At 35.3% G+C, this 26401-nt stretch overlaps 1 protein-coding gene across 8 annotated transcripts in view; it reads left to right on the top strand.

The window, feature by feature from the left end:
- Positions 1–26401, top strand: part of BIRC6 (baculoviral IAP repeat containing 6) — a 307740-nt gene that overhangs the window by 241159 nt on the left and 40180 nt on the right. For 7 of the 8 annotated variants that reach the window (XM_020972336.2, XM_020972335.2, XM_020972334.2 and 4 more), the window contains 3 exons: positions 16256–16401; positions 16997–17107; positions 22169–22386. In XM_020972336.2, the coding sequence (XP_020827995.1) occupies positions 16256–16401; positions 16997–17107; positions 22169–22386 (475 nt within the window). Of the gene's footprint in view, positions 1–9276; positions 9450–16255; positions 16402–16996; positions 17108–22168; positions 22387–26401 lie in introns of those variants that run through there. The other variant, XR_002321676.2, reaches the window with a different exon arrangement.

Genomic DNA, 26401 nt, shown 5'->3' with positions numbered 1-26401 from the left:
TACCATGACTCATGGGTGATTATATCTCATTCATTTCTAGTCCCCCTCACCCAGAACTATGATTTCTAACAATCTTTTCATTATAACCAAATCATACTTTGGAGGGACATGGTTTGGGGTGGGAAGTGGAATATCTTACAGAACTACAATGACAAAAATTAACATCCTTTAAAAATTGTTATAGGGCATTGATTTTTCTCTTTCATGGATCGTTAGGATTCCATGAGTTGTCTCATTGAAAGAAAATAGGATCAATCTTTCAATAAACATTTATTAAGTACTGTGCTATAAACTGGGAATACAAAGAAAGGCAAAACAATTCCAGTCTAGTGGGGAAGAAAACATAGAAATGATTGGGACAAATGGGTATATACAGGATAAATTTGAAATAATCAGCAGAGGAAAGGTACTAGAGTTTAAGGAGACCAGGAAAGACTTCCTGGAGAAGGTGGGATTTTATCCAGGACTTGAGGGAAGCTGGGAAGCAGAGGTGAGGAGGAAGATTATTCCAGGTGTGGGACGTAGCCATTGAAAATATCTGGAGTCAGAAAGTCAGGAAATAGAGTGTCTTCTTAGGAAAGGTGCATAATAAGTTGCATAATAAGTTACCTGATCCATATCTAGGCCCTACATAGTAGAGTTTGGAGCTCTCAGATGTTAAAAAAAATAAGGCAGATCTGTTCCATAGCCTCAAAATGTTTAAAAAAAAAACACAAACCCAAAACACATGAGTCTTGATGAAGAAGCTGAGCAAGCTCCTTTGGTGAGAAGGTTGAGTGAATAAAATATGTCATTATCAGAATTAAGCAGGTAAACAAAACATCAATTCTAGCAGTCAAATTATGTTTTTATGTAACTTATTTTATTTGGGTTCATTTTCTTATTATTTGTGAACTCAGGAAATCTGTGCAAATAATGAAAACATTTCCATTTCGTTACCTGCCTTTGAATCACGTTTGTCATCAGAACTAAGAGGCTATCGGGGGTGGACTAGAAACTGATTGCATCAGGTGATATATTAGCTGTTCTTTTAAGGAAGCTCTAGAATTTAGATGCAGAGAGTAGCCCACACAGCCCAACAATAGCCTATGGAGAGATTATGTTATTTTGATTCAGTCTGAGAAATAGAAGCAGTCATCCTCAGGCTCTTCATAAGAACCCCAGATGGTGATGATGGCTGGTGGTTTTCATCTCCACAGCTCCATAAAATCACATGTATTTTGAATATGTATTGTAGACAATTGTGTTCTGTGTAGATGAAACCCATTTCAGAACTTAATTGGATCTGTGATACCACAAATGGGAATTCTTTCTCCATTGATGTAAACAACAGCACTCCTTCTGTACAGTTCTTTTTTATATTCTACATAAATCCTTTATGGTGGGTCTTGGTAGGTTGTAATTAAGTAAATGAAAGCAAAATATTTTACTCATCTAAAGGGAAAGTATACAATTAAATATTGTAATAACCTTGTTGAGCTTAATCTAACCATTCTGTTCCCAAAACTATATTTACTTTTAAAGTCTTAAATTTTGTCTTTTACTAAGATAAAAGAAACCTTAGAAGTCACTATACATACCATCAAGCTTGAGACTTATTTTTGAGGATTTGATCATGTTGGAAAGGCAGATAAAGGCTTCTATATTTTATTGTCTAGTTCTTAGAGTAATTTGTACCATAGAAAACTTTCCTTCTCCCCCTTAATACTAGGACCTTTCCTCTAATATTACTGTCAGTTTACCCTGTATACATCTTGTATGTACGTAGTTATTAGCATTTTTTCACACCTTGTGCAATGTGAACACTTTTAAGGTGAATGACTGTTTTTACTTTTCTTCATATTCCTAGTGCTAAATTCAGGGCCTGGTACATAGTAAGTGCTTAATGAATGCTTATTGACTTAGAGGAATTAACATATAGACTCTCTGTTGCTGATTTTCTACATTATATGTTGTTTTATTGTGGAAAAATTTTCAGATGACTTAGGAAACAAAAGCTATCTTACTACAAGCAAATCCCATTTTATAAGCTTTTAGATAACTCATGTGCGAATAACTGCTGTTTCAGGAAACCTCCTCATCACCCATTCAGCCCCCCTGGCATTGGAAATTGTTGCTACTGGAGCTTACCTGTGGCATTCCATTGATTATCTTTTCATTAAACTACTTTGTCTCCTATGTAGGACACCACTTTCCTGCTTTTGTTTGTTTATACCATTTATTTTAAATTAAAAATTAATTATATTTGTTAGTTCAGAAGTACTTCTGTTACTCAGAATGTATATAGTTAAGTACTTTGGTAGCAGTGAGTTTAAGCAAAGACCAGCCACTATAATAGAAACAGTGGTTGGAGTAGGGTTTTGTTTTTTTTTTAAATATACCTAGGAATTTCAAGTTAAGCCTCTTCCTTCTTATCTGTTACCAGTCAGGAGATGGACAAATGAATACTACAGCTTTCAGCCAGGTATTGTTTATTCAATCTATCCCAAGTTATAATTATGTAAAATACGGTACCTGGTTCCAGTGGAACCCAGTGAAAACATGCTTTGTGAATTTGAATAATTTGACTACTTCAGAAAGTTTATTCTTACTAATTGGGACTGAGTTGTATTAGTATAGTAGATAGGACTCTGCTGTACTGAGATATATTAAGATTCTTATATGAAGTGAGAAATAAAAAGCTTTAAGTATATGCTCAAACTCCCTTCCTGAAATTGCCATTCACTTTACAATCTTTAATGTCTATGGCTGTTGTAAGCTAGTTAATAATTTGCATCAATAGATTTGTTTTTCTAAATGTTATGCCGTATAGAGATCACCCTAAATTTAAGTTAACCTAAAAATGAATGTGATCTAACTCAATATCTTGTTAGCATTTGTTATCATTGCTAAATGTGAGAAAGCCTAAAGAAAATGTTTGTGAATTTTTCAAAATCTTTGCAAGATTTATATATAATAGATTGTTTGGATTTGACAGGAATGATCCTAAAGGAGCCTGCCAAAAGGGAGATCCTGGCAGTACTGTTAAATATAAACAGGGAAAGGGTGAGAAATACATGTACTTATTTATTCTTGTTGAGGGAAAATCTTTTTTCCTCTTCCTTTTCCTCTTGAACAAGTGGGAAAGAAAGGTTTAGGTGAACTGGCTAGTCATTGGATAAGCATGATCTAGGGTTGTTGGGAAATGTGGTAGTTTACAATTTTCCAAACTTGTTCTGATATATTACTCCAACCAAAGTTGAGTTTTGGCCAGAATTTTCATTTGTTCAGGAGACATGCTTAGAAGCCCTAAGCAAAAATGTTAGGTTTGCTTTCATTTTTATTTCTCATGATTAGTGATTGGTAACATTTTTTTCATGTAATTGTTGATAACTTCTTTCCTCTTAAAAACTTCATGTTCTTGAACATTTATGTATAAGAGAATATCTTAGTTTATTTTATGCAAATTCTGTGTATATTTTGGCTATCAAATTTTTAACAGGATATTTGATACAAAATTTTTTTCCCCTTATTAGTCCAGTTGCTTTGATTTAATTCTTCCATGAAGTTTTGCATTTTCAAAAAGAGCTCTGAACCTAAATGAAACTAATTTGAGGTTTTGTAGTAGATCTTTTTAAAAGCAGGAGTGATTACTTTGAACCAACCTGAATCAACCCTTCTCCCCTAACCTTTAGTCAACCAAGGATTAAGATGATGGGAATAAATATAGGGTGTCCCAAAAGTCTTAGCTTGAAACTGAATCAAGACTTTTGGGATCTTCTGTATTTCGGTTAGGTATGTGATCCACCAGTTCTTTTCCTTACCTATACAGACATTGAAGGGCCTTTCTTTCTGCTTGTAAAGAGAACTTATATTGATATAGCCAGTATGTGGAGATTTCAGGTTTCAGATCACAAATCTGAAAATATGGTGGGCTTCCTGTACTGTACCTCTCTAATTTGAAGAGAAACCTAAGATTACAGAGCCTTGAAATATGGTCCTGTGTCAGTTTATTTTGGTCCCTTCAAATTTTAGCATTTATATAGTGGACACCTCAAGTGCTCTGCTGGTATTTGTATTGTGTCAGGAGGGATCAAGAACACCTTCCCCACTTTGGATGGTCCTCCGCAGTTGAAATTATGAGACAGCATGGAAGGAGTCATACAAGCAAAGCAGACATGGATGAGTTTTGATCTTCTAAATTGATGTGTTAACAGGTCATTGAGTATATATATATATTTAAATATTTTAAGTTCCACCTTGAAAAGGTACTTGATTACCCTTAGTGATATTTTTCTCATATACATATGTGTGTGTGTGTGTGTGTGTGTGTGTGTGTGTGTGTGTGTGTGTGAGAGAGAGAGAGAGAGAGAGAAAGAGAGAGAGAGAGAAGAATAGCCCATTTTTATCTTTTTGAAGCAGTTGATCATCATGGGAATATTTCAAAAATTCATTTAATTGTAAGTAAACCTGCATAATGAGATCCATTAGTCTGTTGCTGTCATAATCAGCTGCAGATTAATGGTGAGAAAACAGCAGGTTCCCCTCTGGTCTGGGATTCCTGCCCTGGTTATTCCACTGCAGACTTCAGATTAGTCTGAAGGCTGGAACTGAGACTCTGTCTTCTCTTGTGGAAAGAACCACACAGACGTTTTTTGATTCTGAACTTATTCCTTGCACAATACATAGCCTATAGCCTTCAATTGCTCCTTGTCCTAGAGCCTCACCTCTAGGTCAGGTCCCCTCCTAAGTCTGACCTGGATTTGAGAGCTGCCATTTAGCACCCATTCTTACAAGATCAGGGTCCCCTTTGTCAGTCTTGGACCTCTTTTTGCATACAGGCTTGTTCTTCTTTTAGTTCCCATTTGTGGAATGCTCTGTGTTGCACATCCCTAACCAAAACCTGTACTCACTGTCCACAAACCTGGCTTTCCTTGTACTGACCTGAGCTGGATAAATGACTTATTAAGTTTATTCTTGGATTTCCTGATAGGACTTACTTAGCCTGCTACATTTTCTAAATCTTTGTGGAGGAATTATGATAGAGCTTGACTGTATTTCTTCTTGCTACTTCACCATCTTCATTCCGCCTATTCCTTTCCTCCAGTGCCTGTTCCTACTAGACTCAGAAAAGAACCCTGTAAAAGCCCACTCTGTTTTACTGATTGGAGAAAGTGTGGCCTGTTCCCTCTTGGGGTCCCAAGTGGCCTATTCCTGTGTTTATTCTTCCTGACCACCCCTTCATTTTCATATGTGTGTGTGTGTGTGTGTGTGTGTGTGTGTGTGTTTACACTTATATATGTATGTATATCCCTTCAGTAAAGCTTACTTTTTTGTCTTATGGTAAGCTCCTTGTTTCCTTAAATTGGACCTGGGTGTATCAAACCTTCCTAAGTATGTGTTAAGACTAGTTTTAAGGAATTAGAAGCATTCTGCCTAATAACCATTGTTTCCTTGTTGGTAGTATCTGTGCTTTGTTAGTTGGTGACAAAAATTCTACAGTTAAGATTCTAATAATTCTCAAACCCCACCCCCTCCAAAAAAAAAAGCACAATAACTCCCAAACTCACAGATTTCTTAGGAGTTAAATAAAGAAAAGTGTTGGTAATAGTTAATACCTTCTTCCTTTTCTCTTTAGAATAAAAATACGGAAACAATACTAGTCTGGCAACCTTGATCTTATCAACAACTGAGACCTCAAAAATGAAATAGCATCAAAAAAGCCTCCATGTTTAACAAAAATAGATTTGCTCAAGTATTTTGCACTTAATTTTACACATAATATTTGGTTTTCTGATTTATTCTGGCAAGCTTCAGTTTGATTACATTTTACAGTTAATCACTGCCTCCTGGACAAACTTGTATTAAACATCTGCTACGTTCCAGTCAAGAAGTAAATAAAGTCTTGTGCATATTAACCTCACCAACAGCAAGCATCACAACTTAATTAGTATTTGGCTACTTAAGCAGTTTGAGGAATAAATTTAGGTTTATTTAACAATTGGTCTGCTAGACACTTATAGTTGCCTGAGACCTTTCTCTACATGCAGTTACAGAGGTATTGTGCTTTTTTCTCCTAGAAATATACAAAGTAGATTAAGTGAAGTGAAATCAAGACTCCAGGAAGTTGTTACAGAAACATTCAGATAAATTACACTTCAATGGATCCTTGTTCTCATTGTTGTTGATATTTCATTTTTATAAATCATATCCCTTCCAAAGCTTAAATAGTCTTCACAAGAACTGCATCACATAGGTGATTACATTACAGGTGGATTGAATCTTGCATATGATCTAACCTCCATCTTTTTACTAGATTGAGACTTGGAGAGATTTGAGTGACTTGACTCTTTCTACTATACTAATTTGATAACAACCCTCTAGTAATAAGCTTATTGAGATTAGGCAGTCTGGTCCTTGTACAACTGACACATCACAAGACCTATATCAGAGACCTTTTCAGTTTGGTAGAGGCACACTCAGTGCCCTCAGGCAATTTTTTAAGACCATAAGTTGCAGAGAAAATATTTAATGGGAGCCCAGTACCTGATATAGTATCTGGCATATAGTAGGCTGAATGACTGACCTGGAGCTCCCTCTAGCAAACAAAAAAATCATACGTTCAGTCCTTGTCTCTATCCCAGTGAGGTACCAGAATTTGGACCCTGCCAGCCTAGCTTTTGATAACGTAGGGTCATTTCTAGGGCCATGATGAAGAATCACAGGTAAGATATTTAATGTTCCCAGCTTTTAGAAGAAGGAACTTTGATCCTATAGCACTTTGTTCATACTACTCTTGCTAAAGTAAAGGTTCCATTAATATCAAGAAAGTGTTCTTTAGTAATGGATTTGATGACCATGGCAATAAAATTTTAAAAGGGAGATTTATTATACCATCATTTAAAAAAATTGAATTTGTTAATCAGCAGTAAACATTTATTAAGCACCTACTATATAGAACAAGCTTGACCCTTGAGGAGATAAAAAAATTATATAAGACACAGATCTTTCCCTCAAAAGTTGACTTTCTTTGTTGTTAAGGAAATCCCCAACTTCTTAGAAGTTATTGGCGAAAGATTTTTTTTGGAATGCCTAATCCTTGATTTAAAACCAGTTTTTAATGTTTTATTGACCTTATGTACTTCTTAAACTTTTACCAAAGAAATGCCTTCTATCAGTATAACATTTTTGCCAGATTTTTTCTTATTTTCTCATTAATTTATTGCTATTTTATATTTATCCAATGAAACATCTTAAGTGTAAATTTTTATTTTCTGTTTTTTAATTCAACAAATATTTAAAGATACATATAAGACAAAAACTAAACTGCTTTTGCCCTCAAGGAGTTCCATTACATAATAAAATCCTTATAATACTCTCCCTTAAACTAGCTCCCTTCACGGTTTGAGAATAAAGACAAAGACTGTGTCTCTTGGAATCCTGGGTCCTGGATGGAAAAGGACTTGAGAGGACATCTAGTCCCACATTCTCCTTATACACAAGGGGCAGCTAAAGATCAGGAGATGTGAAATGATTTGTCCACAGTCACACCGCTAGTGTCAGAAGTGGGAATTACATGTAGGTTACACCCCAGCATGCTAAGACTATCCACTGTAGGCCTCTGGCCTCTTCATTAGTACTAAATCCAGTACTGTTTCCATCCAGTTCTTCTGTCTGTTAGCTGACAGGGAGTTACTTTTATAAAGTAATCTACTTAGATGGATCTTAACTTGTTACTCTCTCTCTCTCTCTCTCTCTCTCTCTCTCTCTCTCTCTCTCTCTCTCTCTCTCTCTCAAGAATATTTGTGCTTTCCCATTGGTCTTCTTTAAATAGTACTCAACCAAGAGAAATAGAGTGATGAAAATTTTAGACCCAGTGGTACAGCATTAGAGTATAGATTTGGAGTTAATAGATGCCCTCATACCGTACTATATAGGAAGCTGTGCATTCTAAATTTCCAAATTTCCTTTGGATAGTGGGAGTCGCTCATAATTTTTTTACTTATGTTATTAGCAACAAGAGTTATCGATTTGATCTACCACTTTTATCATGAATTATGAAAGTTTCTCTATTCTGAGCATCCTTTCTGTTCTAAGAATCTACATAGAATAGTCATTGTTTTTATATTATTGGAAACCTACCCTTTTTCTGAAAGACTTCTCCTAAATTTATGTAATTGTTTATTTCCTCTACCTATTATCGTTATGCTTCCCAATCAGGGTGACATTTTTATTTGACCCTCTGTTCATTTAGGACTGAAATGAAATACATCCCTTAATAATTTTTAGAGTGAATTCAAGTAGATGACTAAAATAATCAGTAAGTGAAATGACATACAAAAACTGAAATGTTTATTTCTAAGAAGGGAGTTATTAACTAAACAATCTTTTTGGCATTTTCATGAGGTTTATGGACCCCTTCTCACAACTGTTTTTAAATGCATATAACATAATTCATAGGGTTACAGAGGAAACTAATTATATTGAAATAAAGTTATTAGAAATAAGTTTATAGACTCTGAGTTAAAAACCTCTTCTAGGAGGTTTTTTCTGCTATTCACTAAACTTTTCATAGGCATATATTCAAGTCTTTTGTAATTGATAAGAAAATATACATAGATCATCCAAAGTAAATGTCTGTATATATCTGTACTCATTTTTAGTGAGTTGCTTCTTAAAATTTTTTGCATTATGGCATATGGCTCAAGAATGTGGGAGTAATTGAAATTGCGTGTTTGTTCTTTTAATTTGGAGATAATCATAAGAAGTTCACTCTTGAACCTCCAGAATGTCTCTCTTAAGCTCTACCTGCTTTGAATAGTTCTATACCTAGGTGTCTCAGCATGTAGCTTTCAAGTTCCTTATGCAATGGCAGAATTTTATATTATCTTTCTGACTATATAGACTTCTGTTGAAGTGTTGAGTCTTGAAGTGGTTGGTCCTATATATTGTCCACCCTCCAAAAATGGATATTTTTAGTATATTAACTTGAAGAAGAATTTTTAAATGCTGAGGTGTTTTTACATGTCTTCCCAATTTTGACCAAATGATCCAACCAGAGCTATTATTAGTAATCCAAAGATTTATAAATATCTGTCTTAATTGGCAAAACCAGTTCATTCAGTTGAACTTTATTTTTTCTTTTAAGGAAATATTTGCCCATTTTGCTCATATCCTAGTTCAGGTTATATATTTTGCTTACTTTGTTAGCTGGTTAGTGGAATTCACAACATAGTGGAAATGTTTGCAGATGTTTTGTGCAATAGCGACTACAGTTGCTTCCTCGTATTTCTTCAGGGCAGTGATCACAACCAGATTCAACGTATGCACAAAGCAGCGGATACCATGGTAGCGGCCGTCGCTGATTGCTTTTACCATGTTGGATCCATTGTCTGTCACAAAGATCTACTTCCAGCTAGGTGCCTTGAACCCAAATAGCTTTTCACACAGACTTCAGGATATGAGCCAAGGTATGGCCTTTTTTCATGAGCTGGGCCTACATATGGGTTGACAGTGACTTATATACTTTATCTATATCTATATCTATATCTATATATATGATACTACTGGATATAACAGTAGTGTCAGTAACCAGTTGCTGTCAGCAGTATACAGATAGTATATGTTCTTCATGTATTTGAAGTGCTCTTACCATCTGGAGTTTAATCTTCTTTCTTTTCTGTATACATCGTAAGGAGAAGTGTTCAAGTGAAAATTGTTCTTACTTGGATCTAGTAAAGGGCTCTTATGAAATACTAGTTTTTGACTCTACTATTCTCTTTTATTATGAGATCATTGTATAATCATCTGAGTGTCAATTATAAGATCTAAAAATGTTGATATAATCTATTGTCTTTCTAGAGCAGATTCTTGATTTTATTCAGGAATAAGAAGTTCTACAGCTCTCAAAGGAACTAGGATTAAGTTTAGTTAATTGCTTATGAATATTTTTGAAAAGGAGTCAATGTAATGATAATATTGTGCTACTGTGGTTGACCACCAAAATCTAAGCCCTTCCAAAAAAGAACCAAAAGAGACGTGATTGTTCAAGGGAAGAACACCCTAGATGTTGAAAACAGTATTTTACTTTAGTATTCCTCCTTCTGCCTAGTAAGAGATTTTTCTTTGAAGTGGATCTATTTCAGTGTTCAGTGGATCCACTTGATTGATAATTTCCATAAATCTTCTGATTCCATATAGTACTGTTACTAGCATCATAACACTTTTCCTTCCCTTCTCTTTAACACCCTTTTGGTTTGGGTCTTGCTCACTAGTGTCCTGCTATTTAGGAACAACTTTTATATCCTGTCTAACAATTGGTTAATACCACAGAACTTTCCAAGCATAATGAGATGCTATCAGAATTCCTGTCGCAATTGTCTGGCGAGGTTGATGTGATTTGACAGGATCTCTATATTTATTAGCTGAGAGACAATCCCCTTTTCAATCCCTAGAAAGATCATGTGTTCTTAAGCAATTAGTCAACAAGCATTATGTAGTTGCTGTGCTGGGCACTAGGATAAAAAGAAATGGAACAGCTCCTGTCATCAACGTGCTTAAAATTTCCCCCTTCTTCATATAGTACTTCATATAGTACAGTAAGCATTTATTAAGTGACAACGATGTGCTAGGCAAACTGTGCAGCAAATGTACAAAGTTTAGAATGTGGCCCTGTGTAGCTTATAGATGAATAAAAGGTACAAATACAGATAGCTATAAAATATAGCACTACATGATGAATCCCTTAAAAGAGATAAACCATTGAGCAAAGACTAAAGGGGAAAATATAGATAATGAGGATCAGAAATGACCTTCTGGAGGAAATAATATTTGAAGAAGGCTTTAAAAAACAGGAAGAAATTCAGCAGTTAAAGTGGATGAAAGAAGAGTATTCTTTCTTTCTTTTTTGACAGTTGGGGTTAACTGACTTGCCCAAGGTCACACAGCTAGTAAGTATCAAGTGTTTGGTGTGAGGCTGGATTTGAATTCAGATCCTCCTGGCTTCAGGGCCAGTGCTCTATCCACTGCGCCACCTAGCTGCCCCAAGAAGAGTATTCTTAGGGGTTTAGATGGGGAAAACTTTATCCTCTTTGCTCAGAGTATAATCCATTTTATTAGGATATTAAGTGTACTAGAGCACCAATATGAGATTAAGATGAGGAAGATAAGTTAGTACCAGATTATGAAGGATCTTAAATGCAGATGGGAATTTAAACATTCCTCAAAAAGGCTTTTGTTTGTTAAGAGGTATGAAGGATAAGCTGGAAAAGGGATAGGATAGTGATAAGAAGTCCTATATAGAATCTATTAATATCTTTCAGGTAGCAGGTAATGAAGAATAGTACTAGGGTTAGTAAGAATACAAAGTGAAGTATAGATATGGGATGTTATAAAGGTAAAAATGATAGCATTTGGTAAGGACAGAACTGAAGATAACCACAATGTTATGAACATATAATAATATAGCTGGCATTTATTTAGTGCTTTAAGGTTTGTGACTTACTGACATTATCTTATTTGATCCTCGTTATACCCTCATGGGTTTGTTATGCTACAGGCATTGTTCCATTTCTCCAGTGAAGAAACTGAGACTGAAGGATATTAGATTAATACTGCATCCCAGGCCATCAAGAGTCATCTTGACTTTTGTCTTACCACTGGACTTCAATGACTCTGGAAGAGAGTGGGGCTGTCAACTTTGCGAACTCTGTCTCATTTATATCCATTTCACGTGCAAGTCAAGACATCACCCAGCGATGTCCTCTCCAAAACAAAGTACCAACAAGTTAAGCCTAGAATCACACAGCTAATAAATGTTTTAGGTGGGATTTTGACCCCAGATATCACACTTCCAGATATAGCCCTCAGTACACTATGCCATACCACTCCTCTGCCCTATGATAATGAGTGCCAAAAGCTCCAGAAAGGGGGCAGCTAGGCGATACTGTGGATAGAGCACCAACCCTGAGTTCAAATCCAATCTCAGAACAGACACTTGACACTAGCTGTGTGACCTTATGTGACTGGGCAAGTCACTTAACCCCAAATGCCTCGCAAAAAAAAAAAAAAAGCTCCAGAGAGATCAAGAAGGATAAAGACTGAAAACATTCATTCATCCATCATTTCTCAAGCACTTGCTATGTACTTTCATTGGGCCAAAGATACAAAGAAAAATAAACTAGCCCTTGCCTCTGAGGAGCTCACATTGTTTGGTAGAGGGGAACACATAGTATATAGAGTATACACATAGACAGTATAAATATAAGACAATTTAAGAGCTGGGAGAGTATGTTAACAGGGAAGGGGTGATGGTGTCTGAGAAGATCTCCTTTAAGAAATACACCTGAGGTGAGCCTTAAAGGAAATAAAGGATTGTCATTGGGATGAAGGATGACTTCTGCAAATACAAGATTGGTTGAAATGAAATGTCTGTGAAGAGCAATATTGTAAAATAAAGTTGGAAGGGTATTTTGAAGCCAGGTTACTCATAGTTTTAAATGCCAAGCAGATGAGTTTGTTTTTTATCCTAGGGGAAAGAGTACTTTTTGAACAACAAATAACATAGATATGCCTTAAAAAGATTGTTTGACAGCTTTGTGGAAGGTGGATTAGAGAGGGAGGAAACAGTACGTAGAGATGAATTAGTTGCTGTTCCAAGAGAGAAGTGATGAGGGCCTGAACTAGGGCAGCACATCTTAAACTGTGTTTAAACAGTTCTTAAACAGTTTAAGAAGTACTGAAGGGGTCTCAAGAGGAAAAAGTTTAAGAGGCCCTGAACTAGGATGTATATGGAGAGAAGGGAACAGATGTAAACAATTGTGTGGAAGTTAGATTTGATAAAATTTGGATACTAATTGAATATAGGAATGAGGGAGAGGAAAAATGAGGTTGTGTATCTGAATGAGTAGAAGAATAATAGTATCCTCCACGGGGGCAGGAAAGTTTGGAGGAGGGATAGCTTTAGCAAGGAAAGAAAATTAATTACACTTTGGACCTACTTGGAAATATCTAGCCACCAGCTAACCATGTGAAACTGTATCCACTTTAGAATTTCTAAAGATGGAAGATTAGGGAAGGCACCAAGATTTGAGTTAATCTGCATAGAAATGGTAATTAAATGTGTAGATCTGATGAGATCACTGAGAGTGTAAAAGAAGAGGGCCCAAGACAGAATCTTTAGGGAAACCCATGCAGGAATGCAAGGTGATCATCCCGCAAAGGAGACTGAGAAGGAACTATCAGACTGGGAAGAAGGAAACCAGAAGGGGACATTATCGCAGTAGCCGGGAGAAAGTGATGAAAGGGTAGGCTGTTAAGCAGAGGTGGGGATCTTAATCTTTGCTAGAACTCAAAGAGCATATAAGAACTGAGGAAAAGGCATTGTAATTATCAATAAAAAGATCATGGTAACTTTGAAGAGAATAGTTTCATTAGAGTGGTTGGGTTAGAAGCCTGGTTCTGAGGATTTGAAAAGTGAATGGTTAATGAATAAATGAACACAGCAAGCATAAGCAACTCTTTCTAGCTAAAACTTTGTCATTGGATTCGAGGAGATACACAGGATGATAGGTAGAGATGGCAGAATGCAACAAAGATTTTTTTTTAAGATTAAAGGAGAGACGGCCTTGTTTTTAAACATCTGAAAGAAGCCAGTTTAAAAAAAACAAACAACTTTCCAAAAGAGGTAGGGACTTAAGAGGCAAACATCTAGAAGAGGCAGGAGAGACTTAGAACAAGGCCACAAGTAGAAGAGGTAACTTTTGCAATAAGGGCTTCCTTTTCCTTAGAAACTGGAACAAATAAAATGAAGAAGACAGGTATTACTGTTGAGATGTGGAACAGGAAGCAATATCAAAGGCCCCACAACTGAAGGCTTTTTCTTAGTTAAGTTGGATGAAATATCATCTGAAGATATAAGCAAAAGAGCATAAAGAGACTGAGAGAAGATTTGGAGCATAGAAACTTGTGAGAGCATGAGATAGTCAGTAAAGGAACAATAAAAGCATTACTTTATAGTAGTGAGCAACCAATTAAGATTAGATAGCATGAATTCATACAGCACTTAGTTAACATGATTGTACAACTTCTTAAGCTGTGTTCAAACAGATGAGAGAAGTAAAGAAGGTAGTTTATGGGGTTTCATACACATAGAAATGAAAAAGCACTAACCTTATTTTACAGATAAGTAAACTGAAGTCAGAGAAGTTGTGACTAGGCCATGATGACACCGGTAACAAATGGCAGAATTGGAACCTGAACTTAGCTCCTCTAACACCAGACCCAGTTCTACAATGCTTCTTTTCCATGCCCTACATCAGCCAGGTTTGAGGATTGGCATTGCATGCCAATGTGATTGAAATGTGGAAAATGACTTGAACTGGTCATCCATAGGATCAAGACTGTAAAGAAAGTGAAGCAAAAGCACTTAATTTTTGGATTGGATGGACAAGAAGGACAGGGTCAATGGAAGGACAAAGGTCACAGGATGAAAAATAAATCTAGAAGTGAGGCCAAGGAGACCTTTCAGATTTTAGTATTACAAATATTATTCACTTCTGGACAAAGTTATGATCTTAGGTTTTACTGCTTAGGTAACTTAGGTGAAGATATAGGAAATGAGTTGAATAGCATGTAGTTCAGAGGAGTATTTTACCTTACTTAGTAGAATAACAAGGACATCTTGAACTACCAATCCCAAAAACTTAACATTAACTGAAAACTTCACATTCATTCAGTTCCAGGTGTACTGTATGCATTTTTATATTTTGGACCCCATTGCCCTTGGATTCTGTTCATCTCTATTGATAACTGAAGGCTCCCCTAGTTATCTTTCAGATGCCTACAATTATTTGGACCCTCTTTCAACTGAAAGTCTTGGTTTTTTTCCTACCAGAAAAGACTCATTTTATTGACATTAAATTAATTTTTTAGAATTTTATTTAATTGTTTGAGCTTGTGTTTTTAAAAGAGTTAATTTGATTTGGTTAACTACTCTGTTTCCTGGCTTTATCTAGACTGATGAGTCATTATGCCAGGTTGTTTGAATTAATTGAATATAAACAAATATCCTATTATAAAGAAAAATATATTAGCCTGGGAAAAATAAGCTGTACTTTTGTTAATACACTTATATTTTGGGGGTAGTTTTCATTTAGTTGGGTTCATGGATCACCATATATACATTTTTAAGCATTAAATAGTCATTTATATGTGCTTGAATATTTTGTATTAATATATGATAATAAAAACTAAATAAAAAATTAATGGGATAGATAGTTAACTTCACTTGAAACTTAACATGAATGATTACTAAAATTAAATTATAAATATAAAGATCAGCAAAACACATAACTTTTTGTAGATTTCTTTATACAGATTACACTGTGATACTATGAGAACTTATTTTATGACAAAATAATGTTAATGGAAGCACAGTTTACAATATTATTTGTGAACTTATAGTGAGATGTTTTTAAATGCTGTTTTGAACTGCATTATTACTAGACTGTGCTCATATTAAAATTAAAGTTTTGTTTTCTAGATAAAAATATTCTTAGGGAAATATCACATACTATGTTGCCTTGCTTATTTAATTGAATTTGGTATTAAGTGCATCTTCTGTTTTGTTCACTGCCTCAGTGTTCCTGAGTGTTTTGTCATAAAAAAACTTTTATTTATAACAAGATTCCCTGAAGTGGACCTTGAGGATTTTGTTGTATAAATATATGTATTTAAGCATATTTAAATTTCAGTTGGATTTAACAGCTCTTCTAAACTATTGTACTTATATTTACTCCCTCTAAATTCCCTGAATTTACATTAAATTCAGGTATTGTGCCACTGACATGGTAGTTGTTCTGTCAGAAACACCCAGACATGGTAGAGTTTTGTCTTTTATTTTATTGGTTGGTTAATTTTTTAACCATGCTTACAGGTTAGAACACGTTTCTTTATTTAATGATGCAAAACTAAGAGTATATGGAGGGGGGAAATCATCATGACTTCTGAGTAATTTTAAGATAACACCTGCTACCAGTGTTTTTAATTTGGAAAAAAAATTTCTTTAAACATTTTTAATTAACCTAAACTGAATAATTTCATGTTTGAAGCAACGACTTCTTACAATGCCTCTCATAGTATGCATTAGACTGACTTCATGTTAGGTAAAATGCAAAATTCATTTTTATTTTACTAGCAGTAATAGTCTTGCTGTTGTTGATTGTTGTTTAAGCCATACAATAATATTTCTCTTCATATGTCCCTTTAAAAAATACAGATCTAAAAAGGATAAAGCTAAAACAGGAGCAAAACCAGATGCATCGGATCAAGAACCTGAAGGACTAACTCTTTTGGTTCCAGATATTCAAAAGACTGCTGAAATAGTTTATGCAGCCACCACGAGTTTACGGCAAGCAAATCAAGGTAAAACAATCCATTTTGCATATATAACCATCTAATATTCTATTAACAGATTAGTTTTCAACACGTTGATGTACTGAAAACCCAAACCAGTTTCTTGTTATGTATTATGGATAGCACCTTATTTCAGAATTTTATTTCAGTATCAGATGGATACTCTCAGAAAATTGAGTGGGTGAAAATCGTATACTAAAAATCTGATCATCTTTTATACATGTATCTTTGATTTAAAAGAAAAGTTACAGTCAGTAGAGAAAGATGTCAAATTGTAATTTAAATTAACTTTTTTTAAAATTACCTCCAGAAAAGTTTGATTTTGTTATTACCTTTTCTGATAATTATTTTTTTTAATCAATAAAGCTTATAAGACTTAGTATGTGGTCTTGTAAATGTACTTAAAATGGAAGGGAATGAATGCTTTGCCAATAATCATCAAAACATCATAAAATACAAAAATTATAAAGCAAGTAAATAATGGATGTTTATTGATGTTATGAACTTTCATTAGCTTTGACTATAAAAGCAAAGTGTTTCCAGTTACAATCATTTTACCAAAATGCATAACAAATATCATTTTTCTTAAAATATTAAATAACAGAAAAAAAACTGGCTGAGTATTCCAAGAAGGCTGCTGTGAAACCAAAACCTTTGTCAGTATTAAGATCACTTGAAGAAAAGTATGTAGCTGTCATGAAAAAGTTACAGTTTGGTAAGTTAAAATCTCAATATTTGTTTTTTAAAATTATTCATTGCTTATAAAAATGGTTGAGAGATCTACTAAATTCTTAGGATTATAGTTAGATTCTGTTTGATATTTGATTTTAAGTGTATAGTCTGCGGGGAAAAAACAGTGATATGTATATTTCTCCAGTACTTCATGATTACTTACATATGGTGTGAGAATAATATCCTTTTTCATAGATAAGGAAATCAAGAACCCAGTGTACGTGATGAGTTTATGCATCAAGAGAGGGCACCTTTTTAGAAGGGATATGCCAAAGCTTCATTTTTTAAATAGTTCATGATTTTATCTGCCAGCAACTCCTGATTAAGAGGAGAGCAGCTTAAAGGGAACTGTGAATAAAGTCTTTTAGAGATCTGAAGCGTTAGTAGGGGATACAGAAATTGTGAAAAATAAGAAGAGTTCAAGAAAATTTACCCTAAAAACCAGATAACCAGAAAAGGAATAAGTAATTTTCTTCATTCCTTGACCTTTAATTTCTTGGTTTGGTTAAGAATTCTGATGGAAGATGGAAACAGCAATTACCACCTAACTTGGGAATGCATTTCTCTGTATTTTATTAATATTTTCTATTGGACTAGTGGCACGCGTCCTGTCCTTCTCGTCTTGTATGCCACCTTTAGTGTATAATTCAACATATTAATAAACATTACTGATGTGTGCAAGACACTGTCTAATTGCTAGAGATAGGCCTTCAGAGAGGTTACAGTGCACTGAGGTAAATACTACATGTACACAAATAAGTGTAATACAGTGTTTGCAGAAGCAGGAGGGAGCACTGACAACTGGAATATTCAGTCTTGGCTTTGCAAAGGAGGTGTAACCTGAGCCTTGAAGAAATAATAATAATAGCATTTAGTTAGTACTTACTACGTGCCAGGTACTGCTGAGTTCTTCACAATTATTATCTGCTTTGGTCCTCACAGCGACTCTGTGAGGTAGCTGCTCTTATGATTCCCATTCTGTAGGTGAAGAAACTAAAGAAATAGAGGCTAAGTGACTTGCCCAGAGTCACACAGTAAGCATCAAAGGTTAGATTTGAACTTGGGTCTTTGTAACTCCAGGTCCAGCATTCTATCCACTGCACCACTGAATTGCCAAAGTTTCTGAAAGTTCAAGATAAAGAGGAAGTTCAAAAAGAAGTATAACTGTCAGCAATAAATTATTAATAGTATCACTGTAGCCAACCTTAGTCAAACAACAACTGGACTACTGTGTTCAATCCCCAGAATATCATTTAGGAATAGTATTCCATTCTGAATTGCTTCCAGAGGATAGCAGCCTTGATGGACAAGAGCCTCAAGTTCATGCTTTATAAGGAGTGATTAAAGGAGCTAGAGATAATTAGCTTGGAGAAGAGAAGTCCTATGAGTCACATGAAAACTGCATTCACAGATCTGAAGGGCTGTCACCTGAAAGAGGTTGAGACTTACCTAAAAGGCTTAGAACCAGGGGCACTGGGTAGAAGTGGCAAAAAAGACTGCCCATTAAATCTCCCCTCTTTAATTCTTAATCTTGCTTTCTACAAATAAAGAAAGTATGACTGGGGTGAGGGTGGTATTTGTCCTTTCTTCACTAAATCACCTTCTGTTTCCCTGGGGATAATACCTTGGATGCTGGCCTGACTGTTTCCCCTGGTTCCTAGTTCAATGAGGCACTGTCATCGGCTGTCATCAGCTTCTTCCACAATTTTGAGCTTGCTCTGGCTTAGAGATTCGCCTCACAGTTTTCCTACTTCTACAGAGTCATCATAAACTCTAATCCTTAACGTTTACTTGTCCCTCAAGATTCACAGATGCCTGATTTGTTCTCCTGATCACTTGCTGTCATGTTATTTAGTATTTATATTATTTCCCTACTTTATGATATCCTAAAATATATCTCTATGTTTCTTATATTACTTCTACCTCAGAAAAAAAAAGTTTTTAAAAACAAATTACTAATGAAACCTATTCTAATTCAAAATAGTTACCGAAGGTATAAAATATTTGGGAGTATATCACAATGTATCCAGGAAGTGTATTAATACAACTGTATAAAGTAGTCTGAAGAAATGAAGATGGACTTAAATATGTAAAGAAACATTAATTGCTGATGGACAGGTTGAGCCAATAAAATAAAAAATGACGATATTGCCTGAGTTAATTTACTTGTTCAGTGCTTTGATCCATCAGGCTACCAAAGGAATATTCTATAGAACTAGGTAAAATACTAGTAAAATTTATATTGGAAAACAAAAGGTCAGTCTCCCGAAGATCATTATAAAAAAAATGGCAAGGAAGTGGGTGTCAATATCAGAACTCAAACTAAGGCACAAAACTGTAATTATTAAAACAGCTTGGTACGGGTTAAAAAACAGAGATCTCGGTCAATGGAAGAAACTGGATACCATACAGAATGCAGAAGAAAGCAAATATGGCAACAGAGTGTCTGAATAACACAAAGACCACAAATATATTAAACCACCATCTGTAGTAAAAGAAAAAGTGTAGGTCTAAGACCTTGTTGCAGTCTTCCCTCACATAAACCAGAATCCATAATAGTTTGGATTTTTTGTTGTTGTTGTTGTTTTGTTTTGTTTTTACAATTAGAGTTAAATGACTTGCCTAGGATCACATAGCTAATGTCAGGTGTTTGGTCTGAGACTGGATTTGAACTCGGGTCCTCCTGACTTCAAGGCTGGTACTCTATCCACTGTGCCACCTAGCTGCCCCCCCATAATAGTTTTTAGCTATTTTATAACTATAAGCAACTCTGTTATCTTTATATTGTAAATTTAGCTATATATTCAAATGTGCACATCTATATATATGCATATTTCTTCTGTGGCTGTGTCCCATTACTTTCCCAATTTACCTTTGTGCAGAATGAGAGAGAACAAGAGGAACTGGCTTATGAGCAGATCCTTTTGGCTAGGTAGATAATCCAAAAAGTTGACTTTCTTTAAAAACAAAGATGCCCATTACCTCCAGAAGTTATACCAAGGACCAAATAGTTTTTACCTTTATTTTTAAGGGGTTTTTTTGTTATTATACTTAGTAAACTTTGTATTTTCTAAGGCTTTTTATAATCTGCAAAGAAGATTTCTGAAAATTATTTTTACCATAATTGTTTAGTAACTGTGTTTCTTTGGGTTGATCTTTTTTAGAAGTGAATTCATGTCAGTTCTACCATTATTTCTAATTGTTTAAATTTCTTTTTCATTTCCTATCTGTTCCCTATGGTTCAGTGGAAAGATTAGTGGATTTCAAATCCAGAATCTTCTGTTCAACTATCCAATTACTGTTGGAGCATCTGAATTTCATTCCTGACATGTCCACCTGAATGACCGTCGACATTTAACCCTTCAGGCCTCTGCTGCCTCCACTTTGGAATACCAGAGTTAGCATTTAGGAAAAGACTTGAAATTAGGCTTAAAAATTACTAAAATGATTATTCCTTTTGACCTGGAGAAACCACTATTAAGCATTATACCTTAAGGAGGTCAGAGATGTAAAGGAAGGTCCCATGTATAGCATAAAGTTATAGTAGCACTTTTTTGTGGTGACAAAGATTGGAAACAAACTAGATGCCCACAATTAGCATATGGCTGTAAATAGATTGTAAATAATCATATGAAATGGATTATGAAGTGACATGAAGAATTTGGGGGAAAAAATGGAAGGACATGAAGAGTAGAGTGGAATAAACAGTACAAAGAAAACAATATATACAATGAAAACAATTTAAACAGGAAGAACCAAAAAAAAACAAACCCAAAACAAAGCAAAAACCCTAATGCTGTGTAATTGTAAGTATGAATGCTGACACCAGAGAAGAGTGAAGAAAATGCACCTCTCTCCTATGCAGAAGGACTGGAGGTGGGAGGGTGTAACATACTGTACATACTGTCCAACTCAGATAATGTGCTTATTGGATTTGCCAATTGTTGTCCCCATCCCTACTCCCACCCTTTCTATTTTTTATTTGTTACAAAGGATTGTGTCTCAGTAGTAAAGAAGGGGGATTCTTTATTCTTATAATTATATAATGATAATTATTGCATAATTAATAATTAATATTGATTATAATTATCACAATAATATATTATATGATATAATGGATATTATATAAAATTAACTTTATGATTATAATTAATAATTTTAATTATATAATAATTATATCAATTATTCTTAAAGTAATACCAAAATATTGACAATGATAGGATAGATTACATACTTACTTATATATTACTAGATCCTTATAGCTTTAAATCTGATATTCTGTGGAACATTCCCTTTGTATGCAGCTTAATTAATGTCATACATTGATTATGACTGCCTAGTGGAGAGTCATTTTTAATTTTCATTTGAACATTTTGGAAAGGCACTATGGGCTATAACCATTATTTATGTCTTCTATATTATTTGTTAGTTTCCCCTAGATTGTTTTCTTTGATATCTTCTGTTTTGCATGAGTCATTAGTTGTTTTCCTCTAACCTGTTGTTTTCCTCTACTCTTGGTAACAAAGAAAAATAGTTAAGCACCAAGATCATAAACACGAGAAATTAGATGGTTTAAGTGGTTTCAGTGGCAGAAATAGTGACATCCAAATTTTTAGGTTTACATATTAGCCAAGTTAATTACAAAATTAATAGGTGTCAGGAAAACTTACTGATTTCTCCTTCTTTAAACTCATAGCATTTTTTTTTGCCTAGGCTAATTAGCTTGGCATTTAATCATATATTTAATCATTGTTGAGCTATTCCAAATTTGATTTATCTTGATTTTAGGATTATAATCCTAAAAGAATCTCACACTAGTTTTTTGTCCATTACAACAGCTAGCCCCTCCTCCCCCTAAAAAAGGATGAAATAGCTTCATTAGTTGTTCTTTAATTTCATTAAAAGTTCATTGTTATTGTGTTCTAGAGTAGCAAAATTGCATGCGTTTTAATCATTGTTTACTAATTTCATAATTTTCAAGTCTCAGGTTTATTTTATAATGTATACTGTTTCACCTTTTCTGCTGTTTTCTCTTCTGTCCCAGATACATTTGAAATGGTTTCTGAAGATGATGATGGGAAATTGGGTTTTAAAGTAAATTATCACTACATGTCACAAGTGAAAAATGCAAGTGATGCCAATAGTGCTGCAAGAGCCAGACGTCTTGCACAGGAAGCTGTGACACTTTCAACATCACTGCCTCTTTCATCATCTTCCAGTGTCTTTGTACGCTGTGATGAAGAACGACTTGACATCATGAAGGTATGTGGTATATTTTAATTTTTTTCCTCCCATCCTCTTTATTACTTATTAGAAGGTGCAAGCTGGGGATACTATTATAAATTTTTTGTAGTAAATATTTTTCCTTAAAAAAAATTCATGACGGTACATTAGCAAGTGTTTTATGAGGTCCAAGGTAGGAAGCTGTTAAGTGACTTGGCAAGCAGAGGATATCAGGAAAGGCTTTCATGTATAACTTGGAGTTTGAGTTGAGCATTAAAATATGGCTAGGAATTCAATAAGCAAAAAGGGAGAAAAGACCAACACCTCAGGCATAGGGAATGGAAAGAGTAAAAGCAAGAAGGCATGAGAGCGTAAGAAATATTCAGAGAACAGAGTAATAATTGTGCCTAAATTAAGGGGGAGGGGACCAAGGAACAATATGCAGTAAGGCTAGAAAAGGTATACTGGTGCCACATGTGGCCCATAACATTCCTGACTGCTGCTGAAACAGATTAAAATCTATTTGGAAAATATTTAACAAAAAAAAAATAATAAAGCATACATATATCACATTTTAAAACTAATTCAATATGCAGCAGAAGTTGTTATATAGAGATGAGTGGCCCCTGTTTCTATTTGAGTTTGACATCACTGTTGTAGAGAACCTTGAATGATAGGCAGAAAATTTTAAATATTATTTCATGAGCAGAAGGAGGTATTGTGCCTCAGTGAGAAAAATGCTCAATTTGAGGTAACAGGGCCTGAGTTTGAATCCCACCTCTGCCATTTACTATCTGAGGGACCTTGGTGTGTCCCTTAACCTCTGTGAGCCCCAGTTCCCTTATCTTGATCATGAAAGATTAAATTAGATGATTTCTGAAGCCTTTTGTAGCCCTAATCTGTGATCCTATGATCTTTTTGGAGGCTATAGTAGTAGAGGCAGGTTGTAACGAGAGTCTGTACTAAGATAGCACTGTGAGGGAATAGAGTGATGAGCAAAAGAGAAGCACTGTGGAAGTGGATTAAGTGATAAGTGAGAGAGAAACAAGGGTCAAAGGTAAGTTCAAAATTGTAAACATGGGAAACTGGGTGAAAGTTGGTGCCTGTACTTTTGGACATGATGAGTTGTGGAACATCTAGGTAAGGCAGTAGGCATTTGGAGACATGTTCATCTCAAACTACCTGTTTCTATCCCCATTGCATTATGAGTCTACAACTGCTCTAAGGTCAATAAACACTTTAAATCAATGAATTCAGTGCCCTTAAAAAATTCCTATTCTCTATGTCTACTTTGCAGATTTGTTATTCTGAATATATTTGACATTTAGTTATCTGTGTACATGTTTTTCTCTCTAGTAGCTTGGAGGTGAATCCATATTTGTGAATTATATTGCCAAAGAGAGAGTATAGAGAAAGAAGAGAAGAGCATCAAGAGCAGACACTTTTAATGCCCTTATCTTAGGAGATGGGGTTTTTGAAAAAGTGAGGATCAAAGGAGGGAGTTAGCAATGCTAGGAGAAGAGGATATTTGAAGGCAAGTGAGCACAGAATATTCAGTAACATAGGAAGTAAGTAGGTCAGTGCAATTCACCAGGCATTTATTAAATGCCTACTGTATGTGAAGAATTGGGGGTACAAAGAGTAAAAAAATCCATTCCCAATGAAACTTACATGCTACTAGGGAGAAAAACATGTAAACAGAAAAGTAAATGTCAGATATGTTCAGAATAACAAAGCTGCAAAATACACCTAGAGAATGGGAATTTTTTTAAGGGCATTGAATTCATTGCTTGAAAGTGTTTATCGACCTTAGGGCAGTTATTGTAGACTCAAAATGCAATGGGGGTAGAAACAGGTAGTTTGAGATGAAAATAAGTAGTAACAGACTGACTTCCTTTAAAATGAAAGTTAGATGTTAAAGGATCTCTAGCTAACACCCCTCATCATTTGTCAGTATCATCCAAGATTATAATTGAAGAAAGTTGCAACATTTTCTCTGCATCATCTAAAATACTTCTTCCAGGTGCTTTATGTACCAAAAAAAAAAAGAATGTGATCTTTAAAAAAAAAAGCACTAAGAATTATGATCCCTATTACCTCCAGATTTGAATGTAAAGTCTTCTATTTGCCTTTTAAAGTCCATAATAATGGGTGCTCTCCTATCTTTCCAGACTTCTTATACCTTACACGTTCTCTCTCTCTCTCTCTCTCTCTCTCTCTCTCTCTCTCTCTCTCTCTCTCTCTCTCTCTCTCTCTCTCTATTTATTTTTCTGTCCTTCCCACTGGCACAACCCTCCTTGCCATTCTTTATAAAGGATATTCCATCTCCCCACTCTAGGTATTTTCACTGGCCATCCCCCTATGCCTGTTATACGCTTCATCTTCTATGCCTCCTATCCCCCCTGGCTTGCTTCATTTTTCAGCTAAAATCCTTCCTTCTGCAAGAAACCCTTCCCTAATCTCCTCAGTTTTAATGGCTTTCTTCTAAGATTCTCTTCAACTTATCCTGTATATAACTTTTTTTTATATAGTTGTTTGCATGTTGTTTTCACCCATTGAACTGTGAGCTCTTTGTCATTAGGCACTGTTTTTTGCCTTCCTTTGTATCCCCAATGTTTAGTACAGGGCCTGGTACATAGTAGGGGCTTAATAAATGCTAGTTGATTTGACCTATGTTTTAAGTTCAAACTTAACACATTTTCTAAATAGCATTGATTCTGCCAATTTCATCAAGCAGAGTGGTATGGTCTGGATCATGGGTGGGGAACCTACAGCCTAGAAGCCATATGTGGACCTCCAGATCCTCAGCTGCATTCTTTTGACTGAGTCCAAGTTTTACAGAACAAATCCTTTTATTAAGGGGATTTGTTCAGAGAAGTTTGGATTCAATTAAATGGTCGCACCCAAGCATCTAGAAGGCCACATGTGGCCTCAAGGCTGCAGGTTCCCCAGCCCTGGTCTGGATGAATGAATTCATATCCTTGCTACTATGAGCTGGATCAACTTAACTCATGTGGCTTATGGCAAATTCTCACATAGACTTCTGCTCCAGACTTCTTATGGCTTACTCTTCCAGCCTTTCAAAGCTCACAAGGTCACAGTGTATTCAATCTCATTCAGCTAAAAATAGGAAAGAATAGACACAACAGAGGCATAAGCAAACGTAAGGCCTTGCACTGTTGGCATCATGACCATTCCAGAGTCTCACCCAGTGGCTCTCAGCTCTTAGTCCTCCCTGCAGTAGTGCCAGCCAAATCAGAAAGGGCAATACCCAGAGACTTGCCTTGGCTAATTAGTGCAATTTGAATACATCCAAGTTCTGGCTTCACAGCCAATCACAAGGCTCCTCTTTGCCAAGTGGCTAACTGAAACCAGGTACAGAATAACTTTTCATTCTTCAAAGTGCACATTGGGATGTATCACCTAAGCTAACTTGTGTGTATGCTCATAAGGACTGAGCTCATTGACCATTCCATTGGTTTGATTATTTTCTCTATTAAAATGACTATCAAATTGATAGATCCCAGTCTTTTTTCTGTTCTGAGCTACAGGAATACATCTCCAGCTGCTTATGGGGCATTTGAAATTCAGCATATTGAATACAAATACTTTTTTTACCCAAAAAATTACCCCTTTTATCTAGTTTCCTTGTGTCTGTCAAGGGCACCACCATCTTTCTAGTTACCCATGTTCATAACCTCAGTGTCATCTGGATCTTATCATTTCTGTCTTCATAACTCATCTTCCCATCCCTTTCTCACCACTCACATTGTCAGTAACTCAGTTCAGGCCTTTATCACCTCTTACCTTGACTATAGCAATAGACCTCTAATTAGTCTCCTTGTTTGCAAGTATCCCCCTCTCCCCCAATCTTCCACACAGTTGTCAGTGATTTTCCTGAAGCACCAGTCTGACCATGTAACTCCCCTACTCAGTATACTAAAAAGACTTCATTTCATCTCTAGGATTAAATATAAGCTCCTTTATTTATCATTCATTACTATTAATAGCTTGGCCTCAGCTTCCTTTTCTACCCTAATTAGACATCACTCTT

This window comes from Phascolarctos cinereus, unplaced genomic scaffold (assembly GCF_003287225.1).
Source record: "Phascolarctos cinereus isolate Bilbo 61053 unplaced genomic scaffold, phaCin_HiC Scaffold_2;HRSCAF=192, whole genome shotgun sequence".
Taxonomy (NCBI): Eukaryota; Metazoa; Chordata; class Mammalia; order Diprotodontia; family Phascolarctidae; genus Phascolarctos; species Phascolarctos cinereus.
The sequence above is the reverse complement of the archived record's forward strand: the minus strand, read 5'-3'. Positions and strand labels throughout refer to the sequence as shown.